General features: G+C 33.4%; 2 protein-coding genes and 1 long non-coding RNA gene across 4 annotated transcripts; 2 read left to right on the plus strand and 1 right to left on the minus strand.

The window, feature by feature from the left end:
• Positions 1-1,292: 1,292 nt before the first annotated feature.
• Positions 1,293-3,694, plus strand: LOC141703455 (uncharacterized). 2 transcript variants are annotated; one of them, XR_012567539.1, is made up of 5 exons: positions 1,293-1,679; positions 1,808-2,062; positions 2,804-2,939; positions 3,020-3,209; positions 3,393-3,694. It is a non-coding gene; the product is annotated as an uncharacterized LOC141703455 (long non-coding RNA). The 2 variants fall into 2 exon arrangements; XR_012567540.1 differs by having other exon boundaries at positions 1,858-2,062.
• A 700-nt stretch (positions 3,695-4,394) lies between these two features.
• Positions 4,395-7,449, plus strand: LOC141703460 (putative aldo-keto reductase 2). Its single transcript, XM_074506988.1, has 4 exons — positions 4,395-4,628; positions 5,995-6,167; positions 6,256-6,358; positions 6,940-7,449. Exons 2-4 carry the CDS (start codon positions 5,995-5,997, stop codon positions 7,267-7,269), a joined length of 606 nt encoding a protein of 201 aa, XP_074363089.1. The 5' UTR covers positions 4,395-4,628; the 3' UTR covers positions 7,270-7,449.
• A 6,390-nt stretch (positions 7,450-13,839) lies between these two features.
• Positions 13,840-15,140, minus strand: LOC141703456 (uncharacterized). The gene is made up of 2 exons (XM_074506984.1): positions 14,532-15,140; positions 13,840-14,403 (listed from the first exon to the last, which is right to left on the minus strand). Exons 1-2 carry the CDS (start codon positions 15,138-15,140, stop codon positions 13,840-13,842), a joined length of 1,173 nt encoding a protein of 390 aa, XP_074363085.1.
• Positions 15,141-22,790: the final 7,650 nt, after the last annotated feature.

Raw genomic sequence — 22,790 nt, forward strand, 5'->3', positions numbered from 1 at the left:
TTGATTTTTAAAATGATTGTTTCGACGATCCGACCGTACGGATGTTAAGATATATTGATTTTAGTCATATGAAAAAATTATTAAAAAATTTGAAATTCATCTTGCACGTCAGGATTAGAAAATTCCGGTAAAAGTACCCCTCCCGACAACGGGACTCGTTCCCGATATACAAGATTGATTTTTAAAATGATTTTTTCGACGATCCGACCGTACGGATGTTAAGATATATCGATTTTAGTCATATGAAAAAATTATTAAAAATTTAAAATTCATCTTGCACGACCAGGATTAGAAAAATCCGGTAAAAGCACAACTCCCTAAAACAAGATTCGTTGCTGATTAACGAAATAATTTTTTGAAATGATTTTTTGGACGATCCAACCATACGGATATTAAAATATATTGATTTTAGCCATGTAAAAAAATAATTAAAAATTTCAAAATTTATCTTGCTTGACTTTATAAGAAAAATGAGGTAAAGGTACAAATCCGTGAAACAAGATTCATTGCTGATTGACAACATAGTTTTTTAAAATGATTTTTTGGACGATCCAACCGTACGGATGTTAAAATATATTTATTTTATCCATTTAAAAAAATAATAAAAAATTATTAATAAATTTAAAATTCATCTTGCATGTCAGGATTAGAAAATTCTAATAAAAGTACCACTCTCAACAACGAGACTCGTTCCGGATTTACAAGATTAATTTTTAAAATATTTTTTTCAACCATCCAACCGTACGGATGTTAAGATATATCAATTTTAGTCTTATGAAAAAATTATTAACAAATTTAAAATTTATCTTGCATGTCAGGATTAGAAAATTCTAGTAAAACTTACACTCCCGACAACGAGACTCGTTCCCGATTCACAAGATTATTTTTTAAATTGGTTTTTTCGAAGATCCAACCGTACGGATGTTAAGATATATCAATTTTAGTCAAAAGAAAAAATTATTAACAAATTTGAAATTAATCTTGCATGTCAGTATTAGAAAAATCCAGTAAAACTACGATAAATATAATTAAAATACGACAAATATAATTAAACTACGACAAATATAATTAATTATAATACGATAAATATATAATACGATAAATTTAATTAAAATATTAAAAAAAATTATAAATTAAAATATTTATTAAATTATTTTCCCATTATCACCCAATTTTTCCATTCCCTCCAATGAAATTTCATTTCCCCCTTCCTCCAAATTTCATTTCCCCCCTTATCTCTCCCTTTTTTCCTTTAATTCATTTTTTGTGTGATCCCCCAATTTCCCTTTCCCTTTCCCATCTTATCTCTGACCGCCTTCATCTCCCTCATTGTTCCTCTGCCACTCTTCTATCTCCGGTTTCTTACCTTTTTATTTTCAAAATCACATCGATTAAGCCCAGCCCATTCCCTACTCTCACCAACCTGACCCGAAATCCCTTCTCAGTCTCCTCCATTTCACCCCAACTCGAAACCCTTGAAACCGCCGCAATCGCCGTCATTGGAACCAGCTCCGTCGCCTCCGTCGCCGCCATTGTCGTCATTGGAACCAACCCCGAGTTTGAGAGTCGTGGTTAGGATTTTGGGGATTTTGTTAGGGTTTTGTGATTTGGAGGAGTGGAAGGATGTTAAATTAGGGTTCAAGATGCTCATTAAATTCTTCATTGATAGACGTCCCAAGGTATTTATATCTTCACAATTTGCAATTTGTATTTTTTCAATTTGCTCTGTTAAGCTCAAATGAAATGAAATATGGTGTCATGATTGATGTTTTTTAGCTTTAATTCTAATGTCTTTTGTGTTTGTTAGGCAATTGTAGTTTTTTAGTTGCATTTAGTTTAATTTGTTACAAATGTTAGCTGTGGAGGACTGGAGGTGCAGATATGAAGAGGCTGAGAAAGAAGCTGAGAAAGGCTTGACATTTCTGCTAGAGTGGGGAAGTCCATGGGACAAGAGAATGTCATGGGAAGGATGGATTGCTTGGGCTAGAGTTTTGTTGATGAAGGCCAAGAAGAAATCTTGGCCACAGACTTCTTGGTGTATACTCAACTTGGGCCTTGTCAGGTAAAAGCCTGTAACTGCTCCTGTTAAATTGTTATAATTCTAATAATCTAAGAGATGCAAGATTTAATGTAAGCTAGTCTGCAAGAACATTATAAACTATTGTCAACTTATAACTTAGTATGTTTGCATATTTTGATTATGTGTTTCCTTGTTCCAAATTCTGATACATTATGTTTATCTTCTTTGAATTGAAAATATATGATTTTCGTTGCGTCGGTCTTAAATTTGATCTCTCTCTCTCTGGGTAAAACTTGGGTGGTCTATTTTAATGGCAGAAATGTGCTGCTAGAGTTGTGTTGAATTAAAACAAAAACTGCGATACATGCTGCGAGTTGGGTTCTTTTTTTTTTTTATATTAAATGATATTTGAGTCGTGAATAGTATAAAAGGAGCATGCACTGATTGTAATTATATGCTGGTTATTTTTTTCTGTTGTGGGTTCTTAAATGTGCTCAAGATTGTGTTGTGAATGTTGAAAATGATGGGTGATTTATCAGCCGCAAAATTATCAAATTTATTGCATTGTGTGCTTGCCACTAACCATTAGTTTTGACATTCAAGTTTGGTTATAGGCATAGCAGAACACATATAATATTAATCTATATTCCTCTGAATAATAGCACAATTTAGTTGGTAATCATCTTACACATACTTATGTCAAGCCATGTGTTGTGTGTGTGCTCACAACCACTGCTAGAAAAGGGACTGGGGAACCTAAATAATTCCTGTAATATACTGTAGAATTGTGCGTACTGATTCCATGAAGAACACCAGAAGAACACCAGCTGCTGGAACACAGAACTTCCATCCTGATCTGCTATTAGGAGAATGAGGGTTTGGGAGGGTGTACAAAGGACAGATAACACGCACCAGTAAAGTAATTATTTTGTTTCTTCTTCCTCCATCTTTGCACCAATTTTTTTCAATCTTAACTCTGCTTTTGGTTGTGTCCTTCAGATTGTCGCAGTGAAGCAACTTGACATAAATGGATATCAAGGAAATCGAGAGTTCCTAGGAGAGATTTTGACACTTAGTATTGTTCACCATCCAAACCTTGTCAATCTTTTGGGATATTGTGCTGATGGCCAACAAAAAATCTTAGTCTACGAATACATGCCAAATGGTTCCTTAGTAAATCACCTTGTAGGTAAGATTCTCAACTTGGATTGCATTTATTTGAATTGCGTCTCTATTTAATAAGCACTGATCCATTCTGTAATCTTCATTTTGTATTGAACACGTTCTTAGACTCGTAGATTATCAATTCATCCTTATTATATATTTACATGATTTGTTACACAACTTTATGTTTTTTATTTATTATTTGCAGAGTTCAACATTGCAGCTATACAATGGTTATAAAGCATCTGAATTGAAATATTCAGATGGTTAGAGATTGGAAGTAATGGTCAAGACTTAAAGTTTCCCCCCTGCTAAGAGAGCTGGTAGAATCAAAGGTGGGCAATAGCTAAGGACTAGCCAAGGTGACAGAGCCCCATATAAATCAGTTTTATATAACGAGAAGTGGAAAGCTGCTTATGAAGTTAGTAACATTCTATTTATTGATGAAGCTTATTATGGAGCCAGTTTAATGCATTTTAAAGAACTGGACCTAATTGGCATGAAAGTGAATTTTACTGGTAACTACCAACTTGTTGGTGAATTTTAATGAAACTTTGTTATACTTGTAATTCTTGTAGAGAACCTTTGTATTATAAATTTAATTTCAATTGTGAAATAACAATTGAATTATCATTATATAATTTTATTTTAAAATTGGTTTATTTTAAATAATGAGATTAATTTTATAAACAATTATGTGAAAGTCACTTAAAAAATGATAAAAACCGTTGTATGTCTCACTCCACATATTTTTTTTAAAAAAACTGTTGTCTTTTGATATTCTTTGCAACAGTTTAAATTATTTTCACTATTGTCTTTTAAAAAATATTCAGAAAAGAAGTTTATAAACTGTTGTTTATGATAATATTAAATAAGGTAACAACAATGGTTTTTCTACAAAACCATTGTTGTTAAGTTAGGTAGACAACAGTTGAATAAAGAAACAGTTGTTTTAATAAAGTTCCAACAATGGTTAATAAAGAGTAACTGTTGTGCCTTATTGATTGTAACCAGTATTGAAAAACGTTGTTGAATCTCCCTTATTACAACTGTATTAACAACCGTTGTCCAACCTTCGATCACACGAGTGTTGGATAGACAACGAAAATTCTACCTGTCAGACAACGAAAAAAAACAGTTGTATGATTGCAAAAATGTTGTAGTGATGGTTCAGTTTTGTGCTGGATACTTCATTATATATTCCGGTGGGGCAGTGATCGAATGAGAGTTTATGTAATTGTAGGCTCTAAAGGATGGTGTCAGAGACAAAGTTGAACTGGCTACCAAGTTTGGGGTCAGGATAGATAGCCAGTTCAGAGAAATTCGGGGCGACCCAGAATACGTACGGGCAGCCTGTGAGGCCAGCTTAAAGAGGCTTCAGCTTGATTGTATTGATTTGTATTATCAGCACCGCGTTGACACTCGTGTGCCAATTGAAATCACGGTATGTTAGTAGTTAGTCTGTGCATTTTTGTATTTGTTTTTTCACAAATTAGTTGTCAAGTTGTTAGGCTTTTTTACTTTTGGTTGCAATTTTTTAGTTCCCGTATTTATGCTAAGACCAGTGCCCCTCAAACTGAAAAATCACAAAATCTCAAATATTTTTTTGGAATAAGGTCAATTACACAATATATTAATGTTCATATGCACTTATGGGTCACAACCGGCTTCAACCAGCAAACATGGGCAGCTCATCAAACTTACATCCTACCGCCCGAGTAGAGCTCAGCAATAAGCCACCTCCTAACAGGCTCACCAATCCAAACACCCACCACTGACCGGCAACATATACTCACCCACTCTCCTGCCACCAACTACTCCCGCAAATGTTATATGCTGAGAGTGGATCTGAACCCTCAACCTCATGAAACATGAGAAGAGGAAGTACGTAACAAGACCCCGTTGGTAGTTTTTAGTATAGCAATGATTCCAATTTAGTAATATATATTAACTGCTTATAAAGAAGAAATTCCTGTGCTGTTTTTATAAGCTCATGAATGACATATTGCGTTATGTCATTGACCATCAATTGTTGTATCTAATTTGATACACCTGGAACTTATCTTCGATATTATCAACCTTTCATAACTAGGTAAAGATGAAGTTCTGTTGTAGAATTATTAAATATAGGTAATCGTGTGATATCGGAATCAAATATACTTTGACCTAGCACTTTGCTGCTTCGCTCTCACTAATATCTACACCCAATCTACCCGAGGGTCCCCATTGAAATAAGGTATCCAGCATACTTAATTTTTGGGCACCTAGCCGTCCACTTGGGTCCTTAATCAACTTGAAAAGTTATTAACCTTGCTAAAAGTACTATTTTATATTACTATTCACAACTAGTATGTTGCTGGCAATAAGCCAATAACTATACAATTGAAAATTGATAAAAGTTTGTGTGATTATGGTACCATTCGCATAATTTGCAGATAGTAACTACTAATATCACAAATATTATATAACCTTTTATTTCTGAAATGTATCATATTACTAGTAAAAATGTTTCTTCAAAACAAAAAAGCCTTCATAAGAGACATTATTAGAAAATCACAATAAGTTTTGCACTTGAAAGTTCTAATACTTGGTTTTCAGAGGCCAAGAGAATTGGGAGTTTAAAAGGGATGCCATGATGCTAATACGCTATAGAGTAAACTGAAATTATATGTCAGCTTCTGTCTACAATATTTTACATATTAGATTCTTACCTAAGTTTTTTTTTTTCCATTTCTACTAGCGTGATCTGTTTTTATTATTTTAATTCTTTATTTCTCTGATCATGCTTGAGTTGTTCATCTGTTTGACAGATGGGGGAAATGAAGAAACTAGTTGAAGAGGGTAAGATTAAGTATGTAGGATTGTCTGAGGCCTCTGCATCTACCATCAGAAGAGCTCATGCTGTTCATCCGATCACCGCAGTGCAGTTGGAGTGGTCTTTGTGGTCAAGGGACGTGGAGGAAGACATAATTCCCACTTGCAGGTTTGGTTTCTGTTAAAGAATCTTCCAACAGATTATCAAATATGAAAATATATTTAAAGACCAAGTTAACTAGTTTGTTATTACTCAGAGAATTAGGCATCGGGATTGTTGCATATAGTCCTCTAGGACGAGGATTTTTGTCAGGGGGTTTAAATATGGTCGCGAACTTGTCAAAAGATGACTTCAGGAAGGTAAGTTTCTACATTAAATGCAGCTTGAGTTTCATTAGTATAATGTAACATGTAACTGATCATCTAATTTCAGTGCATTGACGTCTTTCTTAAATAAATTAGTTTTTCATGCAAAGCTAGTAAGAGAAGTTAAATTTAGGGCTTCACCCTAGCTCTAGCTCTATGAAGCATAGGGAGATCTATCCAAACACAATTTAGTTAAAAAAAGGTTAAATTTGTAAACTGCATCTAAATTTTCGAAACTATTGCATTAAGAAACATAACCAGTATTTATTTTTTTAACAACTTTGGTTGCTGAATTGCAAGTACTCCGAGTCTTGAACTGATACTTACACAAAATGAAGTAACTGATGTTAAACATCTCTTAAGGACATTGATTGTCTATGCTGGAAATTTGCAAAATGCCTTAAACTGTATGTTGTTTTATTATTCTGGTTTTGAAGTGCTTCTAAGAAAACGGTTGTTGGCTTCATTAAAAATCAATACTCCGAGAGAAATGTTTTAAAAAATAGGGTCTTAGCTCGTTTTCATGTGGTTAAATTGACTAATGATCCTTTTCCCCGTCCCCCTCTTTTGTGTAGCATCATCCAAGGTTCCAAGCAGAAAATCTGGAGCATAATATAAAGCTGTTTGATCTGGTGAATGAGATTGCATTAAACAAAGGGTGTACTCCATCACAGCTAGCACTGGCCTGGGTTCATCACCAGGGAACAGATGTTTGTCCCATTCCTGGAACTACAAAGATTGAAAATCTCAACCAAAACATTGGAGCTTTATCTGTGAAGTTAACAGCAGAGGAAATGTCTGAACTTGAATCCATTGCTGGTTCTGTCCGGGGTGACAGATACTCGTCAATGACATCCACTTACTTGCATTCAGACACACCACCCTTGTCATCGTGGAATGCTTAATGAATAGTCGACTTGCAGTCCCTCTGACATCACAGAAATTCTCAACAAATACTGGAGATGTATTTTGCAGAATGGCTTTGTTTTCTTCTGGTTTTAGGGAGAACTTCAATTATGCGTGAATGGTTAATATTATTTAGAATTTAATATCCAAATAAAATTTAATTGACAACATATTAAAAATATGTGTTTTTTTAAAGATAGTGATAAAAAATACAAAGAATTCATATATGAAATTTATTTAGGTAGTGTTAGTTAAGAAATGTGTTTTTTTGCCTTCTGACATGTAGCAAAGTTGGTTAAAGGGCGAAATAACCCTGGTCTTTTTTCTTTGAAATTAATTATTGCTACTCTACAAAATCGGCCGTCCTAACTTCACCCAACCCTACCTTCTTTTTCACCCTTTATACCTATATCTATCTCCATATTCATCTTCATCTTCTCCTTTTATTCATTTTTTCTTTAATAAAATCGAGATTTGTTTTACAAAATTCGAAAAATCTATTACAATTCTTCACTTTAGTTTTCAGATCTACTAAGGTAAGAGTTTGGATTTTATAATAAAATTCAGTTTTTAGATTCAAAATCTCTGATCTAACAACATATTACAATTTGGTGTTATTCAGAGATTTTTGAATTTTGGGTTTTTTTCATATTGTTCAGTTTAAGTTATTATTTGTGTGTTTGATTGTCTCGCTTTATGCGATGTGTCTCGTTTTGCGCGATGTGGTGGTTGTGTTGAAAATGAATTAGATGGTGTATTGGGAGATCTGGATATCTCTCATCAACAACACTTTCGGCAGGTTTATAGCTGATGTTCGGCAGGTAGATAGTTGGGGTGTGTTTGGAACGGTGGTAAAAATCACATGTGCTCACCTCTCACAAAAAATATTTGTTCATAATATGAGGCCTATAAACTCAGTTGTTGCAACTAAGTCCTCTGAACATTGCAATATCAATCGAATTAATGTGAGTGTAACACCCCAATTAAACAAGTAGAGGTTACACAAGATAAGTTTTATTTATTAATGGAAGTAAAAACAAGCTAAACATAATTTATTAAGCTAACAAAAGTTCAAAAGATCCAAAATAAAGTTGTCTAACAAGATCCAAAATAATATGGAATAAAACATGTCCTTGACTTTATTTTCAACCAGATCACTCATCACACCCCCGATTTACCCCCGACTACCTGTGGAAAGAAATAAATATAAGTGAGCCAAATACCCAGTACAAATTTATCATTAAAAGATAAAGCAAGAGAATATATTTGATTATAACAATTAGCCAAGAAGATGAGTAATATGACAGTAATTATTTAGAATCAAGGAACAAACTAATCCAAACAAAATCAAAGAAATGGCTGAGAACAAGTAAGGTGATTATTAATAAGGGCATCTTATAAAATCTATGCTCGCTAGTAAACAGCAATCAAAGCACAGTGCAAATAGTCCTTCTCCCGTTATCCCCAAGAAGGACAAAATGAACAGCACCAAAGACTGCAAAAACTCCATGTGTCTCGTCTGTGATTTACCCACACAGGTAAGTTTAAGAGCCCATAACAAATTATTACAAAGTGTTGCCAATAATATTGAAAATAAAAGTTGCATGTGACAAATCAAGTATACTTATAGGCAACATAGATCAAAAGTGGTTAAGCAACAACAGGGATTAAAGATGGCTGAGCAAAAATTAACAAGTGTACATATACAAGATGTACGTATACAGATGATCACTATCTCATGCTATAGTATAAACATTTAACTAACAAATAATCTGAATAATATACAAGCCAGTTAATAAAATATAAAATATATTTTATTAATTTATAAAAGTAATGTATAAATCTTTAAGTATATAACTTTATAAAAGTAGACAAACTTAAATTATACATTCATTTAACATATTAAATTATAACAACAATTTAAGAAAATGATAAAAATAAATATAACATGTTCTCTGTTTATCATACTGATAAGATTATCAAATTCACTTCTGCACATTAATACTACAAAATTACTTACAAATTTTAAATTATTATGCCCAAGTATTAGATACTATAATTAATAACATATTGGTTAAAAAACAATGAGACTAAGGTAACAAATATGTTATGAGGAAAACATAATAACATAATATGATTGACAAATGTAAACAATTTATAATTTTAGATAAACAAACAATCAATTATTAATTACTTAACTTAATTAACATAATATTTTGACTACATATGTCCTGTAAAATAAAATATTTTATATATCATTAGTCCCACAAATACATATTTTGTCAATTTTAATAATCTCAATAAACTAAATCTTGTGAAAATAAATTTTATTTTACAAATATTTTTACATATTAATAAACTAGCACAATATAACATGATAATTATTGTAAACAACTCACACACATAACTAGTAAATTATAATTAACAAAACTAGCCAGACACTAACAATATAAAAATATACCATATCACCCAATTAAAAAAATGTAAAAACCTGAGAATCATATAATTTCTTAAACCAACTTAATGACATAAAAATTAAAAATAAAAACAACAGGGAACATGACTAATTAGATTACTACTAATTAAACATCTTGTAGCCGGTACAAATAATAATTAATCAATTAAATCAATTAAACATGCATTAAATAATAACTTAACACAATATATAAACACATAAACAAATAATATAATTATTTGATAAAACTTATCTGAATTTAGAGCCAGATATAAGTATATAAAAAAATATATACAAATAGTTATAAACCTGAAAATAAAAATGACTAATATTAGTATACAACATAAATAATAGTCATTAAATTATGTGGTGATTAAATTTTTAACTAAACCTCCACAAGGTGTACACTTCTTTGAAACTTTTGGTAAGGCTTAACCTAGCTTCCTTGTGAATCTCTTTCTCCTCCTTTGACAACCTTAAGCGCGACACTCTAACCAGTTAATTCTTTTCTGACCTTGTGGGAGTTGTACGCCAAAACTTTCTTTTCTATGCACCACCTCTTCTCTTGCTAGTAATTTATATAATTCTACTGTTAATAGTTTTCATTTCTGTTGGCTTTCATGTCCAATGAGATAAATTTTGAGTCATAGCACTAACATGGTGACTCTGTTTATATAATAAGCAACTCTAACAAATTATGAAACCGTTGTCCATAATTTTCTCCACATTTTTCCACATCATCTCCCCATTAGCTGTTTAAAAATATCTTATCACGTACTTAGTAGTTTGACTTCAAAAATTAAACAACTAAAAGATAGCTTACAAATTTAAATTTTTAACAACCAATTATCTAAATAAAAAATTCTCCATAATTTTAAATTCTAAAAATAATTAATCAAATATTTACTAAATTATCGCACCAACAATGTAACAAATAAAATATGGGGTATTATATTCATCCCCCCTTAAAATAATTTCGTCCTCGAAATTCTAGTGAAGTACCTGATTCGAAGAGGTACGGATATCTTGCGCGAACTGAATCCTCAGTTTCCCAAGTAGCTTCTCGAACATCATGATTTTCCCATAAAACTTTAACAAAAGGGATCGTGTTCTTGCGCAACACTCTTTCCTCCCTTGCCAATATAGCTTCAGCTTCTTCTTCACAAGATAAATCTTCACGAAATGCATCTAAGGGATACTGAACAACATGATTAGGATGATATACATACTTCCTCAGAATCGATGCATGAAACACATTGTGCACCCGTGACAATTGTGGCGGTAAAGCGACTCTATATGCCACCACTCCAACCTTCTCAAGAATCTCAAAAGGTCCTATATACCTCGGACTTAGCTTACCCTTCTGACCGAATCGCTGAATGCCCCTCTGAGGAGATACCTAAAGGAAGACCTTGTCTCCTGCTTTAAATTCATATTCTCGTCTACCCTTATCAGCATAACTCTTCTGTGTAGATCGAGCTTGTTCAAGTCTTTCTCGAGCAACTGCTACCTTATCTGTAGTGACTTGGACTAGATCGGGACCCCCTGAAAGCTTTTCTCCTACTTCATTCCAACAAATAGGTGTTCTGCACTTGCGCCCATAGAGTGCCTCAAAAGGAGCCATACCAATGCTGCTCTGCCAACTGTTATTATAAGCAAATTCAACCAAAGACAAATAGTCATCCCAATTTCCATACCATTCTAATGCACTTGCTCGCAACATGTCCTCCAAGGTCTGAATTGTCCTCTCTGACTGCCCATCCGACTGTGGATGAAAAGCTGTGCTATAGTTCAACTTGGTGCCCCATGCCTTTTCAAATTCTTTCCAAAATCTTGAAGTAAATTTGGGATCTCGGTTGGAAACGATCGAAACTGGAATCCCGTGTAGTCTAACAATCTCATTCCTGTATAATAGCGTTAAGCTCTCCAAGTTCATGTTCTCACGGATTGCCAAAAAGTGAGCATATTTAGTGAGTCTATCTACAATCACCCATATCGCATCATGTTTCTTAAAAGTCTTAGAAAGTCCTATGATAAAATCTATGCAAATATTCTCCCTCTTCCAAGTAGGTAACTCCAATGGTTGTAATAAATCACTTGGCCTCTGGTGCTCAATCTTCACCTGTTGATAAGTCAAACACTTCAAAACAAAATCGGCAATATCTCGTTTCATGCCACTCCACCAAAAGTGTTCCTTTAAATCTCGATACATATTTGTCTCACCTGGATGAATAGAAAACGGTGATCTATGAGCCTCTTCCATCAATTCCTCCCTGAGTTCCTTGTTAGCAGGCACACATAGATGATTATACATCCATAGAATGCCATGATCATCAAAATGAAATCCTGGTTGCTTTTCAGGATCAATATTCTGGACAAAAGACCATAATTCTCCATCTCCATCTTGAGCTGCCTTAATCCTAATGATAAGACTAGGCTCGACATGCAAACTTGCTACCATACCAACCGTATCCCGATGATAAAACTTCAAACCAAATTTCTCAATCTCACGTTAAAGAGGAGGTTGTTGTGTCATAAACGCGGCTAAATTCTCAAAATCCTTTCTGCTTAAAGCATTTGCAACCTTATTAGCCTTTCGGGGATGATACTGAATGCTCACATCATAGTCTTTCAATAATTCAATCCATTGTCTTTGCCTCATATTAAGCTCTTTCTACGTGAATATGTACTTCAAACTCTTGTGGTCAGTAAATATCTCACACTTATCACCATACAAATGGTGTCTCCATATCTTCAATGCAAAAATGACGGCTGCAAGCTCTAAGTCATGTGTCGGATAATTCATCTCGTGAGGCTTTAAGTATCTTGAAGCGTAGGCAATCACATTTCCATGTTGCATCAAGACATAGCCAAGTCCCTTCTTTGAAGCATCGCTATAAATCACATAGCTTCCCAATCCTGATGGTAGTGTCAATACTGGTGATGTCACAAGTCTCTTCTTCAATTCTTGAAAACTAGTCTCACACTCATCGGTCCATATGAACTTGTTGCTTTTTCGAGTCAACTGTGTCAATGGCATCGCAATTGTCGAAAAGCCTTCTACAAATCGGTGATAGTAGCCCGCGAGTCCCAAGAAACTCCTCACTTCTGTCGCAGTGCTAGGTCTTGGCCAATTGGTAATAGCCTCAACCTTGGCTGGATCCACCTTGATTCTATCTGCTGATACAATATGTCCCAAAAATGCAACTTGATCAAGACAAAATTCACACTTCTTGTATTTTGCATACAATTTATTATTCCCTAGTATTTCCAACACAACTCGAAGATGCTCCTCATGAACCTCCACTGACTTTGAATACACCAATATATCATCAATAAACATAATCAGAAACTTGTCCAGAAAATCCTTGAATACCCTGTTCATTAGGTCCATGAAAACTGCAGGTGCATTTTTCAATCCAAAAGACATAACAAGAAACTCGTCGTGTCTGTAACGAGTCCTGAATGCTATCTTCGGAATATCACTTGTCTTCACTCTTAGTTGATGGTAACCTGACCGTAGATCAATCTTTGAAAAGTATTTTGCTCCTTGAAGCTGATCAAATAAGTCATCGATCCTCGGTAATGGATATCTATTCTTCACCGTGATTCAGTTCAACTCTCGATAATCAATATAGAGTCTCATCGAACCATCCTTCTTATTCACAAATAGAACTGGTGCTCCCCAAGGCGAAAAACTGGGTCTAATAAAACCCTTATCAAGTAACTCCTCCAGCTGTTCTTTCAGCTCTTGTACCTCTAACGGAGCCATTCTATAAGGTGCCTTGGAAATAGGTTGTGCATCTGGTAACAAATCGATAGAAAATTCTATCTCTCTTTCCGGCGGAAGACCCTCCAAATCTTCGGGAAATACATCTGAAAACTCACGAACAACAAGAACATCTTCTAATTCTGGCTGCACCTTGGACATGTCAATCACATACGCTAAAAATCCTTCACATCCATGAGCAATCATCTTCTTAGCCTTGATGGCCGAAATGAATTTTCCACAATCACTAGGCGTAGAACCCTGAAACACGAACTCAGGCGAATTGGAGTCCCCAAAAATTATTCTTTTTCCTGGACAATCAATTGTAGCTTTGTGTCGCTCCAGTCAATCCATCCCCAGTATGATATCAAAGTCCCTCATCTGAATAGGTAAGAGATCAACAAATAGTTCTCTATCGTCTACTCTAACTACACAATCAAGATATTGAGAATTCACAAGTATAGTTACACCTATAGGAGTGCCAACAAAAAAATCCGATATAAGTGCAGTGGATGCAATGTCTAAGTGTTTAACATAAGATGTAGAGATAAATGAATGTGTAGCTCCAGTATCAAATAAGACTATAGCATTTCCATTACCGACAAAAAGTGATCCTGAAATGGTACTTGGAGTACTTGCAGCATCTTTTGCAGTGATGGAAAACACACGACCGAAAGTCTTTTGGTTGTTTTTCTCTCCCTGATCTCTACGATCCCAAGGATTCTTTGGTGGCATCTGACAGTCTTGAATAGTGTGACCCTTCTTTCCATAATTGAAGCATGCTCTAGTAGCCCAATAGCAAGTGCTTCCTCCATGCATCTTTCCACAATGCTCACACTTAGATACTTCCTTATTTCCAGTTTGGTTGAAAGACCTCTTTTGCTCATTTCCTTGATTTCCATTCTTTTGCTGAAATTCCGAGTATTATACCTCTGATCATTTGGTTTGAATCCACCTGAAGACCCACCATTTTTCTGAAATCCATGTCGACGATCGGAAAATTCCTCTTCCCTTTTTCTTTTCTTGAGAAAGTTAACCTGATGAAGCTCTTGATCTCTGACACTATCAACCAAGGTATCCATGGATGTGTAGTGGTTAGAGATGATATGGTTGCCGATGGAATTCTTTAATGCCCACATAAACTTCATGATTTTATCCGCTTCTGACCCAGCCACATATCTCGCATAACCAGCTAACCTCTGAAATCTGACTTGAAAGTCTGCCACCGACTCATCATCTCTCAGAATAATACTCTGATACTCCCTTACATATTCCTCACGTATGCTGGTTGGAAAGTACCTCTGGCCAAACTGAGTTTTGAATATATGCCAACTAAGAGTATTTTCATAGCCAGGTGCATGTGAGGCTACCATAGACTTCCACCAAGTATTAGCATCCCCCTCAAGATGATATGTAGAAAATTGAGCCTTTTTCACCTCTGAATACTCCAAGACAATGAAATTTTTCTCCATGTGATATATCCAAGCTTCAGCATCCATGGGAGTCTTGGCCTCCTTAAAACAATTGGGTCTTTGCTTCATAAACCGATCAAACATAGTTTGACCATCTCGATCTTGCCCGTTAGCAGTGGGATTCTTCCCACGTTGAACTTCCCGCAACATCTCCATAAAAGTACTCCTATCCATAACAATCTACTGATTATCATTCCCCCCAATATTTCGATTACTACTACCTCTTGCCATCCTGCACAAAATTTTATGAGTGCACAAACACATATATCACAAAATCATAAATCTACCCGTATGAAGTCAACCCAAAACTCACAGGTCAAATCCTAAAGGACAGTCTACAGAAACTATAACCTAAGCTCTGATACCAACGTTGTAATACCCCACTTAAACAAGTAGAGGCTACAAAAGCTAAGCTTTATTTATTAATGGAAGTAAAAACAAGCTAAACATAATTTATTAAGCTAACAAAAGTTCAAAAGATCCAAAATAAAGTTCTCTAACAAGATCCAAAATAATATGGAATAAAACATGTCCTTGACTTTATTTTCAACTAGATAAACAAGCTAAAATCTGGGCAGCACTCATCACACCCCCGCTTTACCCCCGACTACCCGTGGAAAGAAATAAATACGAGTGAGCCAAATGCCCAGTACGAATATATCATTAAAAGATAAAGCAACAGAATATATTTGATTTTAACAATTAGCCAAGAAGATGAGTAATATGACAGTAATTATTTAGAATCAAGGAACAAACTAATCCAAACAAAATCAAAGAAATGGATGAGAACAAGTAAGGCGGGTACTAATAAGGGCATCTTATAAAACCTCTGCTTGCTAGTAAACACCAAGTAAAGCACAGTACAAAGAGTTCCTTCTCCGGTTATCCACAAGAAGGACAAAATGAAATGTATAAAACATTTCCCAAACAAACAAAATGATCATGATCTTAATCATGTCTCATACCCCAGAGACATACTCATATACTCACAACACTGATACGAGTTAGTGCCGTGAGCACCAAAGACTGCAAAAACTCCATGTGTCTCGTCTGTGATTTACCCGCATACAAATAAGTTTAAGAGCCCATGACAAATGATCACAAAGTGTTGCCAATAATATTGAAAATAAAAGTTGCATGTGACAAATCAAGTATACTGATAGGCAACATAGATCAAAAGTGGTTAAGCATCAACAGGGATCAAATATGGCTGAGCAAAAATTAATAAGTGTACATATACAAGATGTACAACTTAACAAAATAAAATATGATAAGATAAATATGATAGGACAATAAGTACAAAGGAAGAAAATATATTTTAAATGGAGAGAAATGGAGGATACTCGTACCTGAAATGAGTCTAAAATATTAAATCACTACCTAGCTCCAAATCAACTTCCAAACCAATCTATAATATCAACAGAAATATAACTTATAAACGCCAAACTCTAAAACCCAAAAAGTAAGCTAATAAAATTATAATATTTTATTCATACTATAGTATATAAACATTTAACTAACAAATAATCTGAATAATATACAAGCTGGTTCATAAAATATAAAAGATATTTTATTAATTTATAAAAGTAATGTAGAAATCTCTAAGTATATAACTTTATAAAAGTAGACAAACTTAAATTATACATTAATTTAACATATTAAATTATAACAACAATTTAAGAAAATGATAAAAATAAATATAACATGCTCTGTGTTTATCATACTAACAAGATTATCAAATTCACTTTTGCACATTAATACTACTACATTACTTACAAATTTTAAATTATTATGCCCAAATATTAGATACTATAATTAATAACATATTGGTTAAAAAAATAATGAGACTAAGGTAACATATATGTTATGAGGAAAACATAATAACATAATATGATTAACAAATGTAAATAATTTATAATTTTAGATAAATAAACAATCAATTATTAATTACTTAACTTAATTAACATAATATTTTGACTACATATGTCCTGTAAATTAAAATACTTTATATATCATTAGTCCCACAAATACATATTTTGTCAATTTTTAATAAATCTCATAAACTAAATCTTGTGAAAATAGATTTTATTTTACAAATATTTTTACATATTAATTACTAGCACAATATAACATGATAATTATTGTAAAAAACTCATACACATAACTAGTGAATAATAATTAGAAAACTAGCCAGACACTAACAATATTAAAATATACCATATCACCCAATTAATAAAATTTAAAAACCTAAGAATCATATAATTTCTTAAACCAACTTTATGACATAAAAATTTAAAACAAAAACAACACGGAACATGACTAAGTAGATTACTACTAATTAAACATATTGTAGCCAGTACAAATAACAATTAATTAATTAAATCAATTAAACATGCATTAAACAATAACCTAACATAATATATAAACACATAAATAAATAATATAATAATTTGATAAAACTTACCTGAATTTAGAGCCTGATATAATTATGTAAAAAAAATGTGTACAAATAATTATAAACCTGAAAATAAAAATGACTAATATTAGTATACAACATAAATAATAGTCATTAAATTATGTGGTGATTAAATTTTTAACTAAACCTCCACAAGGTGTACACTTTTTGAAACTTTTGGTAAGGCTTAACCTAGCTTCCTTGTGAAACTCTTTCTCCTCCTCTAAATGCTTCCTTGTGAATCTCTTTCTCCTCCTCTAAATCTTTGACAACCCAGTACTTAACCGTGACACTCCAACCAGTTAGTTCTTTTCTGACCTTGTCGGAGTTGTACGCCAAAACTTTCTTTCCTATGCACCACCTCTTCTCTTGCTAGTAAGTTATATAATTCTACTAATAATAGTTTTCATTTCTGTTGGCTTTCAGCTGTCGCTCTGAGATAAATTTTGTGTGATAACACTAACAGGGTGACTCTGTTTATATGATAAACAGGTCTAACAAATTATGAAACTGTTGTCCATAATTTTCTCCACATTTTTCCACATCATCTCCCCATTAGCTGTTTAAAAATATCTTATCACGTACTTCGTAGTTTGACTTCAAATTTTAAACAACAAAAAGATAGCTTACAAATTCAAATTATAAACAACCAACTATCTAAATAAAACATTCTCCATAATTTTGAATTCTAAAAATAATTAATCATATATTTACTAGTTTATTACATTAACAATGTAACAAATGAAATATGGGGTATTATATTCTTCCCTCCTTAAAATAATTTTATACTCAAAATTCTAGTGAAGTATCTGATTCGAAGTGGTACGGATATCATGCGCGAACTGAATCCTCAGTTTCCCAAGTAGCTTCTCGAACATCATGATTTTTTCATAAAACTTTAATAAAAGAGATCGTGTTCTTGCGCAACACTCTCCCCTCCCTCGCCAATATAGCTTCAGCTTCTTCTTCACAATATAAATCTTCACGAAATGCATCTAAGGGATACTGAACAACATGATTAGGATGATATACATACTTCCTCAGAACGGATGCATGAAACACATTGTGCACCCATGACAATTATGGCAGTAAAGCGACTCTATATGCCACAACTCCAACCCTCTCACGAATCTCAAAAGGTCCTATATACCTCGGACTTAGGTTACCCTTCTGACCGAATCGCTGAATGCCTCTCTGAGGAGATACCTTAAGGAAGACCTTGTCTCCTGCTTTAAATTCATATTCTCGTCTACCCTTATCAGCATAACTCTTCTGTGTAGATCGAGCTTGTTCAAGTCTTTCTCGAGCAACTGCTACCTTATCTGTAGTGACTTGGACTAGATCGGGACCCCCTGAAAGCTTTTCTCCTACTTCATTCCAACAAATAGGTGTTCTGCACTTGCGCCCATAGAGTGCCTCAAAAGGAGCCATACCAATGCTGCTCTGCCAACTGTTATTATAAGCAAATTCAACCAAAGACAAATAGTCATCCCAATTTCCATACCATTCTAATGCACTTGCTCGCAACATGTCCTCCAAGGTCTGAATTGTCCTCTCTGACTGCCCATCCGACTGTGGATGAAAAGCTGTGCTATAGTTCAACTTGGTGCCCCATGCCTTTTCAAATTCTTTCCAAAATCTTGAAGTGAATTTGGGATCTCGGTTGGAAACGATCGAAACTGGAATCCCGTGTAGTCTAACAATCTCATTCCTGTATAATAGCGTTAAGCTCTCCAAGTTCATGTTCTCACGGATTGCCAAAAAGTGAGCATATTTAGTGAGTCTATCTACAATCACCCATATCGCATCATGTTTCTTAAAAGTCTTAGAAAGTCCTATGATAAAATCTATGCAAATATTCTCCCTCTTCCAAGTAGGTAACTCCAATGGTTGTAATAAATCACTTGGCCTCTGGTGCTCAATCTTCACCTGTTGATAAGTCAAACACTTCAAAACAAAATTGGCAATATCTCGTTTCATGCCACTCCACCAAAAGTGTTCCTTTAAATCTCGATACATATTTGTCTCACCTGGATGAATAGAAAACGGTGATCTATGAGCCTCTTCCATCAATTCCTCCCTGAGTTCCTTGTTAGCAGGCACACATAGACGATTATACATCCATAGAATGCCATGATCATCAAAATGAAATCCTGGTTGCTTTTCAGGATCAATATTCTGGACAAAAGACCATAATTCTCCATCTCCATCTTGAGCTGCCTTAATCCTAATAATAAGACTAGGCTCGACATGCAAACTTGCTACCATACCAACCGTATCCGATGATAAAACTTCAAACCAAATTTCTCAATCTCACGTTAAAGAGGAGGTTGTTGTGTCATAAACGCGGCTAAATTCTCAAAATCCTTTCTGCTTAAAGCATTTGCAACCTTATTAGCCTTTCGGGGATGATACTGAATGCTCACATCATAGTCTTTCAATAATTCAATCCATTGTCTTTGCCTCATATTAAGCTCTTTCTATGTGAATATGTACTTCAAACTCTTGTGGTCAGTAAATATCTCACACTTATCACCATACAAATGGTGTCTCCATATCTTCAATGCAAAAATGACGGCTGCAAGCTCTAAGTCATGTGTCGGATAATTCATCTCGTGAGGCTTTAAGTATCTTGAAGCGTAGGCAATCACATTTCCATGTTGCATCAAGACATAGCCAAGTCCCTTCTTTGAAGCATCGCTATAAATCACATAGCTTCCCAATCCTGATGGTAGTGTCAATACTGGTGATGTCACAAATCTCTTCTTCAATTCCTGAAAACTAGTCTCACACTCATCGGTCCATATGAACTTGTTGCTTTTTCGAGTCAACTGTGTCAATGGCATCGCAATTGTCGAAAAGCCTTCTACAAATCGGTGATAGTAGCCCGCGAGTCCCAAGAAACTCCTCACTTCTGTCGCAGTGCTAGGTCTTGGCCAATTGGTAATAGCCTCAACCTTGGCTGGATCCACCTTGATTCTATCTGCTGATACAATATGTCCCAAAAATGCAACTTGATCAAGACAAAATTCACACTTCTTGTATTTTGCATACAATTTATTATTCCCTAGTATTTCCAACACAACTCGAAGATGCTCCTCATGAACCTCCACTGACTTTGAATACACCAATATATCATCAATAAACACAATCAGAAACTTGTCCAGAAAATCCTTGAATACCCTGTTCATTAGGTCCATGAAAACTGCAGGTGCATTTTTCAATCCAAAAGACATAACAAGAAACTCGTCGTGTCTGTAACGAGTCCAAATCAACTTCCAAACCAATCTATAATATCAACACAAATATAACTTATAAACGCCAAACTCTAAAACCCAAAAAGTAAGCTAATAAAATTATAATATTTTATTCATGCTATAGTATATAAACATTTAACTAACAAATAATCTGAATAATATACAAGCTGGTTCATAAAATATAAAAGATATTTTATTAATTTATAAAAGTAATGTAGAAATCTCTAAGTATATAACTTTATAAAAGTAGACAAACTTAAATTATACATTAATTTAACATATTAAATTATAACAACAATTTAAGAAAATGATAAAAATAAATATAACATGCTCTGTGTTTATCATACTAACAAGATTATCAAATTCACTTTTGCACATTAATACTACTACATTACTTACAAATTTTAAATTATTATGCCCAAATATTAGATACTATAATTAATAACATATTGGTTAAAAAAATAATGAGACTAAGGTAACATATATGTTATGAGGAAAACATAATAACATAATATGATTAACAAATGTAAATAATTTATAATTTTAGATAAATAAACAATCAATTATTAATTACTTAACTTAATTAACATAATATTTTGACTACATATGTCCTGTAAATTAAAATACTTTATATATCATTAGTCCCACAAATACATATTTTGTCAATTTTTAATAAATCTCATAAACTAAATCTTGTGAAAATAGATTTTATTTTACAAATATTTTTACATATTAATTACTAGCACAATATAACATGATAATTATTGTAAAAAACTCATACACATAACTAGTGAATAATAATTAGAAAAACTAGCCAGACACTAACAATATTAAAATATACCATATCACCCAATTAATAAAATGTAAAAACCTAAGAATCATATAATTTCTTAAACCAACTTTATGACATAAAAATTTAAAACAAAAACAACACGGAACATGACTAAGTAGATTACTACTAATTAAACATATTGTAGCCAGTACAAATAACAATTAATTAATTAAATCAATTAAACATGTATTAAACAATAACCTAACATAATATATAAATACATAAATAAATAATATAATAATTTGATAAAACTTACCTGAATTTAGAGCCTGATATAATTATGTAAAAAAAATGTGTACAAATAATTATAAACCTGAAAATAAAAATGACTAATATTAGTATACAACATAAATAATAGTCATTAAATTATGTGGTGATTAAATTTTTAACTAAACCTCCACAAGGTGTACACTTCTTTGAAACTTTTGGTAAGGCTTAACCTAGCTTCCTTGTGAAACTCTTTCTCCTCCTCTAAATGCTTCCTTGTGAATCTCTTTCTCCTCCTCTAAATCTTTGACAACCCAGTACTTAACCGTGACACTCCAACTAGTTAGTTCTTTTCTGACCTTGTCGGAGTTGTACGCCAAAACTTTCTTTCCTATGCACCACCTCTTCTCTTGCTAGTAAGTTATATAATTCTACTAATAATAGTTTTCATTTCTGTTGGCTTTCAGCTGTCGCTCTGAGATAAATTTTGTGTGATAACACTAACAGGGTGACTCTGTTTATATGATAAACAGGTCTAACAAATTATGAAACTGTTGTCCATAATTTTCTCCACATTTTTCCACATCATCTCCCCATTAGCTGTTTAAAAATATCTTATCACGTACTTCGTAGTTTGACTTCAAATTTTAAACAACAAAAAGATAGCTTACAAATTCAAATTATAAACAACCAATTATCTAAATAAAACATTCTCCATAATTTTGAATTCTAAAAATAATTAATCATATATTTACTAGTTTATTACATTAACAATGTAACAAATAAAATATGGGGTATTATATTCTTCCCTCCTTAAAATAATTTTATCCTCAAAATTCTAGTGAAGTATCTGATTCGAAGTGGTACGGATATCATGCGCGAACTGAATCCTCAGTTTCCCAAGTAGCTTCTCGAACATCATGATTTTTTCATAAAACTTTAATAAAAGAGATCGTGTTCTTGCGCAACACTCTCCCCTCCCTCGCCAATATAGCTTCAGCTTCTTCTTCACAATATAAATCTTCACGAAATGCATCTAAGGGATACTGAACAACATGATTAGGATGATATAC

The sequence above is a fragment of the Apium graveolens genome, unplaced genomic scaffold (assembly GCF_009905375.1).
Source record: "Apium graveolens cultivar Ventura unplaced genomic scaffold, ASM990537v1 ctg6658, whole genome shotgun sequence".
Taxonomy (NCBI): domain Eukaryota; kingdom Viridiplantae; phylum Streptophyta; class Magnoliopsida; order Apiales; family Apiaceae; genus Apium; species Apium graveolens.

What these genes read in the sequence shown, in the direction of transcription:
- LOC141703460 (XM_074506988.1), top strand. Translation starts at nt 5,995, where the DNA reads ATGGGGGAAATGAAGAAACTAGTTGAAGAGGGTAAGATTAAGTATGTA. An exon ending in GACATAATTCCCACTTGCAG is followed by an intron (nt 6,168 to 6,255) that starts GTTTGGTTTCTG and finishes GTTATTACTCAG; the next exon opens with AGAATTAGGCATCGGGATTG. An exon ending in CAAAAGATGACTTCAGGAAG is followed by an intron (nt 6,359 to 6,939) that starts GTAAGTTTCTAC and finishes TCTTTTGTGTAG; the next exon opens with CATCATCCAAGGTTCCAAGC.
- LOC141703456 (XM_074506984.1), bottom strand. Translation starts at nt 15,140, where the DNA reads ATGGATAGGAGTACTTTTATGGAGATGTTGCGGGAAGTTCAACGTGGG. An exon ending in GAGATCAAGAGCTTCATCAG is followed by an intron (nt 14,404 to 14,531) that starts GTTAACTTTCTC and finishes TCGGAATTTCAG; the next exon opens with CAAAAGAATGGAAATCAAGG.